General features: G+C 46.1%; 1 protein-coding gene across 5 annotated transcripts in view; it reads left to right on the forward strand.

Annotated features, from left to right (window-relative positions):
• Window positions 1-16662, forward strand: part of kmt2d (lysine (K)-specific methyltransferase 2D) — a 30392-nt gene that overhangs the window by 12797 nt on the left and 933 nt on the right. For 4 of the 5 annotated variants that reach the window (XM_068733582.1, XM_068733586.1, XM_068733584.1 and 1 more), the window contains exons 31-54: window positions 308-358; window positions 449-2083; window positions 2181-2357; window positions 2550-2689; window positions 2830-4628; window positions 4722-4845; window positions 7211-7292; window positions 7391-7457; window positions 7575-7807; window positions 7928-10852; window positions 10944-11093; window positions 11192-11356; window positions 11485-11632; window positions 11717-11798; window positions 11896-12068; window positions 12231-12355; window positions 12464-12599; window positions 12734-12855; window positions 12961-14341; window positions 14459-14595; window positions 15507-15637; window positions 15936-16221; window positions 16337-16410; window positions 16505-16613. In XM_068733582.1, coding sequence (XP_068589683.1) covers window positions 308-358; window positions 449-2083; window positions 2181-2357; window positions 2550-2689; window positions 2830-4628; window positions 4722-4845; window positions 7211-7292; window positions 7391-7457; window positions 7575-7807; window positions 7928-10852; window positions 10944-11093; window positions 11192-11356; window positions 11485-11632; window positions 11717-11798; window positions 11896-12068; window positions 12231-12355; window positions 12464-12599; window positions 12734-12855; window positions 12961-14341; window positions 14459-14595; window positions 15507-15637; window positions 15936-16221; window positions 16337-16410; window positions 16505-16613 — 10452 coding nt within the window. The remainder of the gene's footprint in view (window positions 1-307; window positions 359-448; window positions 2084-2180; window positions 2358-2549; window positions 2690-2829; window positions 4629-4721; window positions 4846-7210; window positions 7293-7390; window positions 7458-7574; window positions 7808-7927; window positions 10853-10943; window positions 11094-11191; window positions 11357-11484; window positions 11633-11716; window positions 11799-11895; window positions 12069-12230; window positions 12356-12463; window positions 12600-12733; window positions 12856-12960; window positions 14342-14458; window positions 14596-15506; window positions 15638-15935; window positions 16222-16336; window positions 16411-16504; window positions 16614-16662) is intronic. The other variant, XM_068733585.1, reaches the window with a different exon arrangement.

The raw sequence follows: 16662 nt of genomic DNA on the forward strand, positions 1-16662 counted from the left end.
CGGGCTCTTGTTGTTTTGTGTTTTGAATTGTCACTTGTGGCTTATGGTACCATTACCTTTATGCAGAAACCTTCAAGTGAAAAATGACCAACACAGAAATATAGGAAATTGTTAATCAAATTCGAACTGTGTGGTGGGTACTGCTTATTGGAACTCCAATGAGAAATTTGGGATTATCTTGATTCAGCCTGCATGCATGTATGATATTTCTGCAATTACACAAAATAAATTGTTAATTATTAACTAATATTTTTGTTATGCAGAAGTAAGAATACATTTTTTATATTCTTTCATATTCTTTTTGTAGCAAAAGGCCAAAGATAACCGAGCAGCTCAGAGGATCAACAAGGCACAGAAGGTGATTATAGCAGCAGCATCCTGCTATACCTTTCATTAGAGTTGTGGTGCAGATTGTTCATGCCTACTCTGTACTCTCCTCTTTCCACAGCAGGCAGAGAGTCAGGTGTGCAGGCCAATCAAGACAGAGGGAGTTCGTGTAAAGACTGAACGACCCAGTTTACACCTCCAGATCCCTCCACCTTCAGGCTCTACGTCGATCTCTTCCCAGCCCAGCTCTGCAGAAAGCCCATTTCCCTTCCCTCCAGATTCAGGATCATCCTCTGTCTTTTTCTCAGATGGACCTGTTAAGACCCCAGGGTCAGCTGAAATCCGGACAGATCCCTTTGCTAAGCTTCCTCCTCAGTCGCCCCATTCTCACTCTCACCCCACCACACCCTTCTCCCATGCTGGGGCCAGCCCCTTACAGGCCTCTTCCTCAGGTTATTCCGCTTCCGGCCCACAGGGTCCTCCTCAGGGACGGCCAGCCAGTCTTGGCCCCTTTGACATGCAACCAGGAACTCCTGGAACCCCCAGACGGGCTCAACAGGTTGACCCCTACTTCAGATCACAGCTGCAGCAGCAACAGGGCCATCTACCACAATCGCAGCAAGGCTCCCAGGAGTCCCTTGGAGCTCCAGAAAGTCCTCATTCAAGAGGCACAGGGCTTGGGGAGTCGCCCATCTTCTCGCCACCCCACAATACCCACTATGGAGACCCTTTCAGAAACCAGCAAGGGATGGGACGGTCAGAATATGGTTCATCTCCATCACCCTCTGCAGTGGCTTCCTCCCCTGCAAGCACAGGGCAGTACAAGGCCGATATGAGTGCACCATCTCCACGCTCCTCTGCAGTTGGAAGACCTGATCTATCCACTGACTCTCCTGCTGGTATGCTGGAGTCTGGGGATGGTTTATTCAAGGCACCTATGACGCCACGAATGCACCAAGGGGAGGGTGGGACACTTCATCCTGGAGCTTCCCCTAGCCACCCCTCTGAAGGCTACAGGCAGTCTCCATCCCACCCTTTCTCTGACCCCCACACTCAGCCATCACTGACTCCCAGGCCGCAGTCAGGTGACAATTGTTCTCTCGGACCCCAGAGACACCCTGTAGCTCAACAGGAACTATGCCCTAGAGTACCCTCCAGCCCACAGTCCCAGGGCAGCTCTCAGTCTCCCCACACTCCTGGTGGTCATTCCAATGATGCCTACTCTGTCCATTCTCCTGCTACCCCTCGTTTCCAATCCCCAGACCTTTGTTCTCAGCCACCTTCAAGGCCACAATCTAGAGACCCTTTTGCTACTATCCACAAACCCCCTCGTCCCACTTCTGTTGCCCCAGAGGGAACTGCAAGTTATAAAAGCTCACCTCATCCTAACCAGCAACCTCCACCCCATCCGACTAACAGTTCCATAGGTGATCCTCTCTCTGGTAAACCGACAGCACCTCCTACCTTCAGCCGCAGCCTCAGCACGGGAGGTTTCCAAATATCTCAGCAGCAGAATCAGATGTTACAGGGTCAGCTTCAGCAACAACAGCCACAAACTCAGCAGACTATGAGTGCAGACGGCTTCAGCTCCAGGGTGCCACCCCCTTCTGGGTCTCAAGAACTACCAGCTGTCCGCCCTCCAGATGCACCTCATCAGCCAGCTTTGCTGAGCACTCAAGAAATGCCTGACATTTCAGCGGTGCAGGACCCTGCATTAGTAGGCCTGAGCCCCTCTGAGCTGGAGAAGCACCGACAGGTATCAAAATAGTAGCCAGTGAACAATCATGCTATGCACCTCCTAAGTCTTTTGTTAATTAAAGCTTGTTGTGTTTTTTTTTTTGTTTTTTTTTAAGCGACTGAGGCTGAGGGAATTCTTAATCAGACAACAAATGCAGAGAAATTCCATCAGACAAGAGAAGGAGGCTGCTGCTGCTGCTGCTGCTGGCAGTACATCCCCTGGCTGGTCTGGAGGAGAGATGGGAGCCTTTCAACAAGACAAGGCCCACAGAGCACCACCACCTTATCCACAGGTACAAACACTTTCACAACAGTGTGATGTAGCAATTAGGAATATGTCTTCAAAGTGAGTGGGTTGGCTGTGAGTGAGTCGTAATAAAAGGGTTGGTGGTTCAATCCAATAATAAACTGTAGAAATGCAGCAATTTATTACAAATAAAAAGAATGTTACAGTTTCCTCTTTTTCCTCTTGTTACTTTGTTTAGGATCGTGTTGCCGTTACTACTGCTGGACCTCAGACGTCTGTGGCAGGGAAGATGTCCATGGCTGCTGGAGGCATGGAGGATAAGCTCATTCGCCCACCACCTACAGGAACTCCTGCCATCATCGATCCAAGTGCACTAAGGTAACCACATCATTGAAGTAGATTCACAATTGTTGTGAATTACTACAACAAGGATTTGGCAATTTTTGTTAAATAATAGCACCCTAAATTAATAGCACCCCTTAAAATGGAAATTTATTTTCTGTGTTTCTGTCCTTCAGGCTACCAGGGCCCAGCAGACCTCAGGGCATGTTTGTCCGTCCTCCATTCCCTCCTCAGTGGCAGGGCCAGCCTCCAGGTCCAAGGAGGTTTCCCCAGCCTGGCATGGAGGCTATGGGCATACGGCACAATGTCAACCCTGCTGCCAACATCCAGGGCATGGAAGGCATGGGTAACCCTCACACCATGATACCAGGACATGGAGGAGAGACCATGCAGCCAATGGGTCAAGGACCCCCACCACAGTTCATTGAATTGAGACACAACTCGCAGAGGCTTTCCCTACGACCTCAGTTTATGCCCCGTGGACCCCAGCCAAGACCACGTCTCTTTGTTCCACAACAAGAGATGGCAGCACCTTATGTTCAGCAACATCCCATAGCTCAAGCTGGTGGCATTCAAACAGAGGGGGGCAGCAACTCACAGCTGGGGTTACAGCAGGGTGCACTCTCTGTTTTACTGCCTCACCAGTCGGCAGGCCCAGTAACACAACAGCCCCACTTGCAGCCGCAGGCAGCTACTTCCACTCCAAACATTCCTGGCGCTGAGCAGCATCAGCTTCGACAACCAAGCCTTGTCACACAGCCCCAGCCTGCCACTGCAGAAAATAGTGAGGAGTTGCCAGAGCCTGACCTAGAGGGGCTTGGGGATGCCCCAGGGGATGGAGGTGTCGAGGATGAGGATGATTTGGCTCTAGACTTGGACCCTGACAAAGGAGATGATGACTTGGGCAACCTGGACAACCTTGAAACCAATGATCCACATCTAGATGACTTGCTTAACAGTGATGAGTTTGACCTGCTGGCATACACTGACCCTGAACTGGACCAAGGAGACCCTAAAGATGTCTTCTCAGACCAGCTGCGGTTGGTGGAAGCAGAAAGTGAAGCACCTTCATCTTCCTCTGGATCTGCACTTGTTAAAGTGGAAGAAAAAGCCAAGGTGGAGCCAGGGCAGAAGTCTCTCACAACAGCTCCTGCCATTGCAAGGGGGTCTTCTACCCAACTGCCACCCTCTGCAGACACTGTTGATACCTCCAAGGTAAAAGTAGAGGACAGAGGTCTGACCCCTCAGCTACATCCAGGACATACTCTGGTAAAAGACGAAATAGGAGATGCTGTGTCAATGCTTCTTGGTGGGAACACATTGTCAGCCAAGCCTGCACAACCAGAAAACCAGTCAGCTTCACTCAGTTCTGTTCGATTAGGGGGACTTCCATACCCCCTGCCAGGCCAAGCTAATACATTGCCTTTTCCTCCAGCTGCTGCACATGCAGATATCGGTGATGATCCGTTGGGGCTGCCTGATGTAGGGGAACAGCACTCTCTTGCTGATTTAGCAAAGGTAGAGAGCTCTTTAGATGGTGAACTGCCCCTTCTAATACAGGATCTTCTGGAGCATGAGAAAAAAGAACTGCAGAAGCAGCAGCAACAGCAGCAACAGCTCAGTTCCCTCCACCAGGGAGGCATGGCACCCCATTTTCCTGGCCTCTCAAGTCAACAGCCTAACCCACAGGCACCTGGACAGATAATGCTGCCACACCACCATCGTCCACCACCCCAAGGAATGATGGCTCAGCCAGGGATGGTACCCCGTGCTCCGCACATGTTGCAGCAACAACAGCAGCTGCAGCAAAGGCTTATGGGACCTGGAATGGCACCTCCACCTCACATGAATATGGCCCAGCAGCAAGCTATGGTGAGGATGGGTCAGCCAGGGATCCATGCAGGTGTCAGTCATCAACCGCAATCGCAGCCATTGATTAAACCACCTCTGGCCAACAACTTCTTCCCAGATAAAGGTAAGCGCTGTGGCTTGTCGACCATCATCACTCTGCGTCATGATGTTCTTTTCGTACTATAGCAACAGACTTTGTCTTACTCTTTTATTGCAGATTTAGACAAATTTGCTACTGATGACATCATGGATCCCATTGCCAAGGCAAAGATGGTGGCACTTAAGGGTATCAAGAGAGTGTTGGCACAGGATCCAATGGCTGTTCCTTCTGGCATAAACAGGTATTGTGTCTTGTGTAAAGCTTTTATACATTAGACATTTAAGTTAGGTCAGTATGTTTTCATCCAACAGTTTTAAAGGAGCTGTATACAACATTCTGAACTAGTTAATATAGCAGTAAACAACTATTTTCTATTTAAAGATATAATGGACTGATGTCTACCTGAAGTCAGTGTGTGTGTGTGTGTGTGTGTGTGTGTGTGTGTGTGTTTATCCGGGTTTCTGCTCGCTTTGTTGACATAACAGGGCTTAAATTGCATGTTCGTGCATCTGCACTTGCCTCACCAATTAGCTCATAGACGTTGTTTAAATGGGTGGCAGAGGTCCATCTACAGAGGGATTTGTTTGTAGAATTGTTTTTTACGTCATAGTCTGTTTATTTTTTTACTGCTAATGTAAAAAAGATTTTACAATTAATGCAAAAACCGAAGTTCACAAGACACTTTTAGCCGAATGCCGTTAGCAATAGGTGCTGAGGTTAGCACAACAAGTGGATTGGCGTGGAAGTCAGAGCTGGACCTGAAAGACCCGTCTGCGGGTTTTCAATGTGTATAAGATGAGGATGGTGTGTCATTTCTCCACCATTGTAGGATATATGAATGGAAACACATTGAAAATGCTAACGCACCTTCGATGGCGTCATCCAGATGAGGAAAAAACAAACCGGAGCCCGACTCTTTATCCCCGCTGCATTCAAGCAGCCTTTAGACGCAAAAGCAGAATGGAATTAAACCAAAATTACAGAAGTAAATGGCATTTACATTATAGCAATAGCAAGTTCATTTCTACAGCACATTGCGTACACAGTGGCAATTCCTTGTGCTTGACATAGATAAAAACAAAAAGGAACATCCATATAGAATATGATTTAAAAACAAACATACCTGTTCAACATACTCAATTATTCTTGTGCATTCTTTGTGTGGGTCTTGAAAGCAATTATTCAGTTGCAATATGGTTTCAAAAAACCTCACCATTCAGAATATCCATTTAAGCTCTGCATAAGCAAGTTGTTGAGCCACCTGTCTCATCTATCTATCTATCTATCTATCTATCTATCTATCTATCTATCTATCTATCTATCTATCTATCTATCTATCTATCTATCTATCTATCTATCTCTCTCCAGATAAACGTGTAACTATTTTATCCATTGCAATTCCAACAATTAATTTGGGGTAAAAATTTATAATAATATATGTATATTTTGCTAATTGTGGACAATTACACCTGTCAGTGTATTTCTATCCATTAAGATGCCAACATAAACTTCAGCCTCAAAATTGTCCACTGAATCAACACCTCTCAACATGTTCCTGTGTTTTCAGTTACAGAGTTGAGGGAGCATCTGAGTCCTTATTTATAGTCGTACATTTTCACAATTAGAAATAAATACACAACTGAGGTACCACTTTTGCCAAATTTAGAGCCTGGAAAAACCCTGTATTGGTGTTCTTTAAGTTATGTAGTCTTGTGACACTCTTCAATCATCACAGTGGCTTGCATTATTGTTTGCTGATATTTTGGAATGTCATGTCAAATTTGGATGGAAATCTTACTTTTTTTATTTATTTTTTTTTACTTCTGTTGTACCATAGTAACATAACAGATACTAAAAAATAAAAAACTTGAATAAGGAAGTGATCTATACACCACTAAGCGTAGCTCCACTGCTAAAAGCTACTGAGTCAGAGACAATTGTGATTTATTGTAGTCAGTTCTTTGTTAGGTTTGTTTGTACTAAATGTACTAAACATTTATACTACAGAATTTGCATTGTTGCTTGCTAGGGATGCACCGATATGACATTTTCAGTCCCAATTTCTGGGCTAAAGGTATCAGCCGATACCAAACATCGATCAGATACTGCCGTTTGATTAATAAGCTTTATGCCTCACTGTGTGGAAGTGACTGGGATCATTCTTTTATAAGTATAAAAGATAGACTTAGTTTTACAAAGTTGGGAAAGAAATGTCTAAGTGTAACAAATAAATACATAGATATAATTATACTGAATTGTTGTTTCTTAAAATGAGGGTATTCAACAGCAGACCGGCCTATTGTCACCGATACCCGATCCAGCCATTTGAGTCGGTATCAGAACAATATCAGTATCGGTGCATCTCTATTACTGGCACAACTGTTTGCTGAGGCAGATGTTAAGAATTATTTAAGAAGTGCATGGTAGACACGTTTTCTCAAGACTGCTGTCAACTCCTCCAAAGGGAGTGACCTAGTGTGCAGCAGTGTCATAGTTTTAACTGTCTAACCTAATCGTATCACAAGACACCCATCAGGTGGTGGTAACATCATGGTTCAGTAGACTGCAGGTATAGTAATACATTTTATTATGTCCTTACTCTTCAGGCAACAAGTTTCTCTGCTTGCTCAGAGGCTGGCCTCTGCCCCGGGCACAGATCCAGGTCAACTTACACCCGGACCTCCAAAGGTATGCTCTGTTGCTTGATTGATGATGAATGATTGATTAACTTTCATTGTATGTCTTATGTAGCTGATTGATTCAAATGTATTTCTTTTTTTGTTTAGGAGGGAGAAACAAGTGATCCCACTCAGTCGAGACCTAACCCTCCCCAGTTTGTGCAAGGAATCATCAGTATGTTCTACCAATAATGCCTCTTGTTAAACATGAATTAAATCATAAGGAAACATTGTATTTCTCTGCCCATACTTTTTTTTTTTGGTTGTCTTAAGTTATCCTCTTATTTTACAGATGATGCAGAACAGCACCAATATGAAGAATGGCTTCTTCACACTCAGCAGTTACTCCAAATGCAGTTGAAATTTCTGGAGGAACAGATTGGAGTTCACCGGAAATCACGCAAGGCACTGTGTGCTAAGCAACGCACTGCTAAGAAAGCTGGAAGGGAGTTTGCTGAGGCAGATGCAGAGAAACTAAAGTTGGTAACAGAAGAGCAGAGCAAAATTCAGAAACAGCTTGACCAGGTGTGTAGATTTTATAGAAACTAATAAAGACAAATAAATATACCCTTCTTTTCTTTTTTACACAACAGTAAAGGCACTTGATAAACAAATTCATATCTGTTCCTAATTCTTCTGTTCTAGGTTCGGAAGCAGCAGAAAGAGCACACCAATCTCATTGCAGAGTACAGAAGCAAACAGCAGCAGCATCAGCAAAGCTCAGGTATTCTTCCCCCGGGTCATTCTGCACAGGGGGCCTCCCCTCACATGTTTCCCAAGATGCCTGGCCAGATGATGATGGGCCAACAGGGAGCACCAGTAATGGCCCAACACTCTGTTGTGATGCCTCAAAGTGGAATGCCTGTCAGGATGCCCCAAGGGCAGCCTTTTATTGGTGGAGCCCAACCCCAACCCCAGCTTCCTGCTGCTCTTGTAGCCAGGGCCCCCAGGGCCCCAGGTCCTCCTGGTGCTCCAACAGGATTCTTCCCACAGGGGCCTGGGATGCAAGGTGCAGACCCCAGGCTTCTCCAAGAAAGACAGCTTCAACATAGGATGCAGATGGCAAAGCTCCAGCAACAACAACAACAACAACAGCAGCAGGTGATGATGGGCCAGCAACCAATGCCCCACCCAAATCAACAGTCTGGCTTAATCGCTCAGCCACCATCCAATATGATGGGGAACCCACTTATGGCCCAACAACAAGCAAACATTCAACAGGGAATGCTAGCCAACCAGGCCAACACTCAACAAGGAATACTAGCCAACCAGCCCAATCAGCAGAGCATGGTGCAGGTTTCACAAGGAATGGTTGGAGGCCAGTCTGTGGCTCCACTGTCACAGAACCTTGCTGGAGGCCAGCCTATTAATCATGGTCAAGCCATGATGGCAGTTCAACCAGGGATTATGGGGAACCCACCAGTTGCACCATCCCAGCAACAGAGGCCCCAGCTTATGATGGGCCAGCAGGGAATAGTTGGATCTCCTGGTCACCCTGGCCTCAGGGGTCCCCAGGCCCAATTGACTCCACAACAACAGAACATTCTGGCCCAACGCATGCTTGCATCTCAGCAACAGCATCAGCAAAATGTTGCAAATTTGGCCCACCTTCAGCAGCAGCAGATTGCACAGCAAAGACCCTCTACCCCACAGATGGGCTCCTCGCCTTCAGCAGGAAGTATCACGCCCCAGCCACAGGGAGCTACAGACAACCAAAACTCAGGCCCCAAAGAGGGTGGGATCCTCAGCCCTGATTCAAGAACGCCACCACAGCACAGTGGACCCTCCACTCCCAATCAGATGTCCCAACTAGGTGCTACAAATGATCATCAAACTGACTTGGGGAGACAGCAATTACAGCAGCATCAAAACCAGGTTTATATGGCCCAGCAGCAACAATCAAATCCTCAATCTGTACCTGAACCTCAAACAGGTTTGGTTGGAAATCAACAAACCGGTGTGCTTCAGCAACATCAGCAACAACTTCCGCTCACTCTACAGAGGCAAGGTTCCCTCAATGTTGACAAGCCCATTTTGATGACTGTCAAAGAGGAAAGGAAACCAATTGATTTCTTATCTCAGCAGCAACAACAACAGCAGCAAACGGTACAAAATGCCATGCAGCAGTCACAAGATCCCAACATCCAACAGCAGATCATAAACCAGAACCATCCTGGACAGCCACAGCCTGTTGTGATGGGTCATAACCCACAACAACAAGCCCTCATGGCCCAGCAACAAAAACAACAGGCCATGATGGGCATGATGAGAGCCCAGCAGCAAGGGATGATGGCACAGAGGCCTGTGGCTCCACCTGGACAGATCCGTACCCCAATCAACATCCAGGCCATTATTGCTCAGAATCCTCAGCTCCGCAATCTTCCCCCAAACCAGCAGATACAGCACATCCAGGCCATGATTGCCCAGAGGCAGCTCCAACAGGGACAGATGCTGCGGATGTCTATGGGTCAAGGCCAGCAAAGTCAGTTGAGGCCCCATATGCCACCAGGACAGATGCCACAGGTTGTGCAGCAGATGCCATATGGAGCAATGGGAAAGCCAGGAGCAGTGGGCACTCCGCAACAATCAGGCATGTTGGGTCAACAACCCGGTGTTGCTCCACAGATGCAACAGGGAATGATGGTCCCTGGGCAGCAACAGCCACAAGTAGGGGAGATGATGCAGCAACATATTATGAGAGGCCAGGTACCAGTGCCACCTTCCCCCATGGACCCGAGTCGAATGGTAAGGCCAACATCTCCACGACAGCCGATTGCCAATTCTCCTGGACACTTTAATCAAGCTATGGGTATGCGTCCACCCACTCCCAACCAGAACCAGCAAGCACTAATGGCAGCTGCAGCAGGCCGCATGCAGGGTTCTCCATCCCATGCATATTCTCCAAGAGGTCCCTTTGGCATGAGCCCTGCCCACCCGGCCTCGCCTCATTCCTCCCATGTCTCCTCACCTTCTATAGCTGACAGCAGGGCTGGAAGGGGGAGTCCGTACAGCCATGTCAGGGCCTCTCCACTCAGGTCACCTGGAGCCAAGAGTCCGCTTGACTGTCCTGGACTGAAAGTAGAAGCTCAGACATCAGGCAATGAAACATCTCACTTGGCCTCAGTTATCCCAAATGGCCCACAGAAAGGCGTAAATGTTCAGCAGCAGGTCATAGAGAACCATGGTCCTCACACACAACATGGTCCTAGAGTAGGGGAGCTATGCAAGATGACCTTACAGAACATTAAACAGGAACCACGAGAGGTTCAATGTGATGGTGCGCCAGAGGCTCATCCTGGGGCTATAAAGCGAGAAGCAACGGGTGAGGCAGTTACTTCTGGGAACAACACTAGCTTTATTAGTGCTGGAAACATGTCTGGAGACCCTGGGACTCAAGGCCCTCGATCTGAGACTGGACAGCAACTATTACAAAAACTCCTGAGAACCAAGAACCTTCAGCTTGGTGCTCAGAGGCCTTCTGAAGGCATCCACAATGAGATCAATGGCCACATTAACAGCAAACTAGCAATGCTGGAACAAAAACTTCAAGGGACTCCACGGAATATGGAGGTATGTTTTTCTCAGTCCATTCATTCTATTTGCCCTCTTTATGTTGCTGTATGTGAGTAAAGCACCTCTTTCCTTTTCTTGACCCTTACAGGATTTACAGTCTATAACAAAAAGGTCTCCTGCACAAAAGCCAAAGCGCACTAATAAGGCAACTGGAGACAGAGGGCCTAACGCACGGAAGAAGAATAAAAAGGAAGAAGTTGGAAAAAGTGCTGAAGCCTTGATAAAGCAACTCAAACAGGTAAAAGGATAGCAAAAATTAATTTCCAGTGATTTTTGCCGTTGATGTTTTGAAGACTGGTTCCACATCATGTAGACTAACGGATGTTTACCCTCCAGGGTCTCTCTCTGCTGCCCTTGATGGAGCCTTCAATCACTGCCAGTCTGGATCTGTTTGCCCCTTTTGGAAGCAGCCCAGCTAATGGCAAAGCCCAGCTCAAAGGATCCTTTGGAAACGCAGTGCTGGACAATATCCCAGACTACTATTCTCAGTTACTCACAAAGGTATAACTAAGTTGCAACATGTACGGTGCAGGCTGGGACTTTTGTTTTTTTAAATGATACAACTTCAGGTACAAAGTCTTACAAAACCAAGGATGATTTATGAGGATAATGTTTTGTACCCTTTACAGAGTAACCTCAGCAACCCACCAACACCCCCATCCTCCCTGCCACCCACTCCACCACCTTCAGTACAGCACAAGCTGCTGAATGGCGTGACTCCTGGAGAGGAGCTGTCTGAGGGTCAGAAAGACACAGAACAAACGGAAGAGCCAATGGGTAATCATTGTTTTTCATGAATATTGAATTTGATCTGCAGTAGTACAGTAATTGGGTTCCTAATACTCTAATATTCTCCTGCAGATTCTGTTAAAGATGAGGTGAAGAGTGTAGACATTCTAGCAGCTCTCCCCACCCCACCACATAACCAGAATGAGGACATCAGGTACAATAGGACAATTCTCCTGAGTTCTTTGTCAAGCAGAATACATGGATTTCCTGTTACTTAGTGCCTATAAATGTGTGTTTTGTCTTTCTAACAGGATGGAGAGTGATGACGAGGATGCCCCAGAAAGCATCATCCCGGCATCATCCCCCGAAAGTAACGTTGGGGATGAAACGCCACGTTTCCCTCAACTACGGGAGCCTAAAGAGGAGGAGACGGAGAGAGCAATATCCCCCATCATCCCCCTTATACCTCGCACTGCCATCCCAGGTATTATACAACATTCTGTAAATCCCCTAAACAAGAGGTTTCTCACATTTTTCATAAATGTGTTTCATTATGTTTTATTGTTCAAATCAATTTTCATGTTTGCTTTACACCCATTTATATTATTAAAATGCAAAACAATTATGTACACATTTTCTTTTGTAGCATTTCCAGAAAACAAACCATTTGAAGCAGCTGATAGCAAGGTTGTTGCCACATCTAACCATTGGGACAAGGCCAAAAACAATGAAGTGTCTGTTACATTCACATTGTCATCTGCTGCAGCTAAGGTACTGAGCCATTATTTCATTGCATTGCATCATTACATCCTGTTTAAAGTTTGTGCTAACTATGCCTTAAAATACATAACTGACATTTTTTTGTTTTTCTCTCTACAGAAACTGAACCATGTCATGATGGCCATGGCCCAGCTGCTTAATATCAGAATGCCGGGTTCTTATGAGGTGACTTTCCCTCCTCAGAACCCTGACATGCCTGTAGTGGATGGGCCTGGGAAAGGACCTGACCAGTCAGGTATGCATTTAGAGATTATTGTTTGGGCTTGTTCCTGTTGTCTCACTGGGTCAGGACAATCACAACAACATGGCGTGAGTGTGGCTCGTGACAATTAACCTGTAGTTAAAGACTAATATTGTCATGTTTTCTAGGGGCTCTGTGTACAAAGGACGGTGCTTCACCCAGTCAGGATGACTGGCTGAGGCAGTTTGATGTGTCTCTACCAGGCTGTACATTGAAGAAACAAGTGGACATTCTGGCACTTATTAAACAGGTCAGTCTTGGGAACTTTTAAAATTCTTGATCTTTTTTTTTTTAATCAAATGTTGTTCATTATATATTTCTTTAGCGCTGTATCACATGTACATTTTTCTCCTAGGAATTCCAAGAAAAAGAAGACCAGCCGGCCCAGCACTGTTACACAACCAAAGTAAATGACTTGGATGTGCGCCACCTTCCTGCTATACCAGTGGAAGAATCTCCACCACCATCTCCATCCCCTCCATGTCCTTCCCCATCTGTCCCAGTTCCCACTAGTGATGTTGAACCTTCCAAAAAGTCACCTTCTCCATCCTCGCCTCCCTCCAGTCCCACCATTGTCCAGATCAAGACTGAGACTGAACAGGACGATGGGCCTACTATTGACGCTGCTCAACCAACTGATGTCACAGAGCCTGAAGTTGCTGCTCCAGAGTCGGTTACTGATCCGGCAACTGCCTCTGCAGTTCCAGATCCTTCTGTTCCTGCTGAGCCAACTGAAGTCCTTCTCAGTGCTGTTATCAAGGAGGAGGATGTGTCTGCTGATCCAGCTCAACCTCCTCAAGATTCTCCTAACAACATGGAGTCTTCCCCTAAGGCTGTCAAGCAACGCAGGCCTCTCTCCCCTGATGAGGAGGTGGTACATCCCAAAGTGAAAAAATGGAAGGGGATTCGCTGGAAACGTCTTCAGATCGTCATCACAATACGTAAAGGTGGGTCTAAGAAAGAAAGCAGCCGTGAGGTGTCTGAGCTAATGGAACGCCTACGCATCACTCTTCGACCAGACAGGCTGCCTCGGGACAAACGTAAATGCTGCTTCTGCCACGACGAAGGTGATGGCGCCACAGACGGACCTGCCCGGTTGCTTAACATTGACGTGGACTTGTGGGTGCACCTCAACTGTGCCCTGTGGTCCACAGAGGTGTATGAGACGCAGGGGGGAGCCCTTATCAACGTGGAGGTAGCCCTGCGTCGTGGATTGCGAACTCTTTGCGCGTACTGCCAGAAAACGGGCGCCACCAACAGCTGTAACAGAATTCGCTGCCCGAACGTCTACCACTTTGCGTGTGCCATCCGGGCGCGCTGCATGTTCTTCAAGGACAAGACCATGTTGTGCACGCAGCATAAGCTGAAGGGCCCCAGTGAAGACGAGCTCAGCATGTTTGCCGTTTTACGGCGCGTCTACATCGAGCGGGATGAGGTGAAGCAGATTGCCAGCATCTTACAGCGAGGCGATCGTATCCACTTGTTCCGTGTGGGCGGTCTCATCTTTCACGCTGTTGGCCAGTTGCTACCATCCCAGATGGCCAACTTCCACTCGCCCACTGCCATTTTCCCTGTTGGCTATGAGGCCACACGCATCTACTGGAGCACGCGTGTGCCCAACAAGCGATGTCGCTACCGCTGCCGCATCAACGAGGACGACGGTCGTCCCCTGTTTGAGGTGCGTGTTCTGGAGCACGGCATGGAGGATCTGCAGTACCGTGACACTACTCCAGAGGGTAAGAATTCATACACTGCTCCCACTTTATATGACGTAGTATTTCTGTGTTGTACTTTTCCACTTGAAATAACTCTCTTGACCACTGTCTGTTTAATGCACCACCTTGTGTCTTTAGGGATCTGGGAACGGGTGGTTCAGGAGGTGGCTAAACTCCGAGATGACTCGTCCATGTTGAAGCTGTTCACTGAACATGTCAAGGGAGAGGAGATGTATGGCCTCACCGTTCATGCTGTCATGCGTATCACCGAGTCGGTAAGAATATGCAGCAGGACAATGTATCACTTTGTCCCCCATTTGATTTAGTCTCTGACAAACATTTTCTTTTTTAATTGAGGTAATTTTATAATTGCCAAATCAGTTTAAGATTTGAAATTCAGGCAAAGCTGAAAAAGTCAGCTGATTGATTTTTATAGACTAAAGCAAACGTCACAAGCAGACGGAACTAGAGATGCACCGAATGCAATTTTTTTAGGCCAATGCTGATCTACCACTGTCCTGAAAACATTTAGATTTTTTGTTAACAGCGACTTTGGAAATTATTTATCCTTTTACTTTGTTGTGATTTTTTTTTTTAAATTTTTTTTTTTTTTTTTTTTTTTTTACATAAAACACAATTAAAATTAGGAAATACAATATTGTATATTTATTTAAATACTTTGATAAAAAAAAAAAATCTTGGCATTTAGATTTTTAATTGTTATAAGCTGCTTAGAGATGGTGTTAAAAAGGTCCTAATTCCCTCCTTGTATATTTTATATTTTACAAGATTACATTTGCCCAATACAATATTTTTTTTGACTAGCTTGAAAGCATCATAATGCAAATCAGTGTAACCTCTTGTAGACCTCTCTCTGTCCACAAACGAGCTACACACTCACATGTCACCGTTGTGGAAGTTCTTCAGTGCGTGTGTGGCTGTGATGTTACTCTCTGTGCCGCACTTTGTTGATGCAAAACTATTATGTGGTGGCGTCACACGTCTGTAATTTTAATCGGTAAAAAAATGAATTATGAAGACTAACTGCTCGGCAGCCGATCGATCGTTGCATCTCTAGACGTGACATTATACAGAACCTTGACCACACCCAAAATGAAGGCCTGCGTTAATGGTTCTACTGTCAAAGTGCATGATTAACATTTATTTTTGTTTGTTGTGTTTTTAGTTGCCTGGAGTAGAGAACTGCCAGAACTACCTGTTCCGATATGGCCGGCACCCTCTGATGGAGCTCCCTCTCATGATCAACCCCACTGGCTCTGCTCGCTCTGAACCCAAAGTCCCCACACAGTGCAAGAGGTAAAGCAGCACTACATTAGCGATAAGCTACAAGAAGCTAACGGTAGCCATGAGGCTTGTTGAGTTCATTTTTAATACTTTTGTACAATATCTCAATAAGCATTACATCAGCGAAGCATAGCAATAAAGCCAATTATACCGTTTTTATTCATTATCTTCATATTTCAGTAATTATACAGTTTACCCTCCACCTGGCAACATATTCCTTTATAGTAGATAAGAAGCATACTTGATAATACATTCTAAATGTATCTTCCAAATGACTGCATACCCACTCACATCTTCTGTTTGTCTGAAGGCCTCATACTCTAAATAGCACCAGCGTGTCAAAGGCCTACCAGAGCACCTTCACTGGAGAGCTCAACACACCGTACAGCAAGCAGTTTGTCCACTCCAAGTCGTCCCAGTATCGACGCCTGAAGACGGAGTGGAAGAATAACGTGTATCTGGCCCGATCACGCATTCAGGGCCTGGGTCTGTACGCTGCGAAGGATCTGGAGAAGCACACCATGGTCATCGAATACATCGGCACTGTGATCCGCAACGAAGTGGCCAATCGCCGCGAGAAGATCTACGAGTTCCAGGTATGCCAACTGAACACTGGCACTTTTTGAACCAACAAGAAAATGAGAACTGTACAAAATGTAAGTTATGATTTTGAAAGTGTGTATGAACCTTCATTCTCTTTTTCTTTCTTAGAACCGCGGTATCTACATGTTCCGCATCAACAACGAGCAGGTGATTGATGCCACTCTGACAGGAGGCCCAGCTCGGTAAGTGTTTGATTGGTTGCCTCTTTTCAAACCCTTGAAAAAAGTATGTTTTTTTTTTTTTAATGATTTTTATTTTATTTTTTCTCCTTTCCAGCTACGTCAACCACTCCTGTGCGCCGAACTGTGTTGCAGAAGTCGTAACGTTTGACAAAGAAGACAAGATTATCATAATTTCCAGCCGCAGGATCCCTAAGGGAGAGGAGGTGCAGTGCCTTTAGAAAACCAACTGCTACTCACTCTTACACATCTTTC

The sequence above is a fragment of the Cebidichthys violaceus genome, unplaced genomic scaffold (genome assembly GCF_023349555.1).
Source record: "Cebidichthys violaceus isolate CVI_PGR_0920_01 unplaced genomic scaffold, fCebVio1.0.p SCAF_6, whole genome shotgun sequence".
NCBI lineage: Eukaryota > Metazoa > Chordata > Actinopteri > Perciformes > Stichaeidae > Cebidichthys > Cebidichthys violaceus.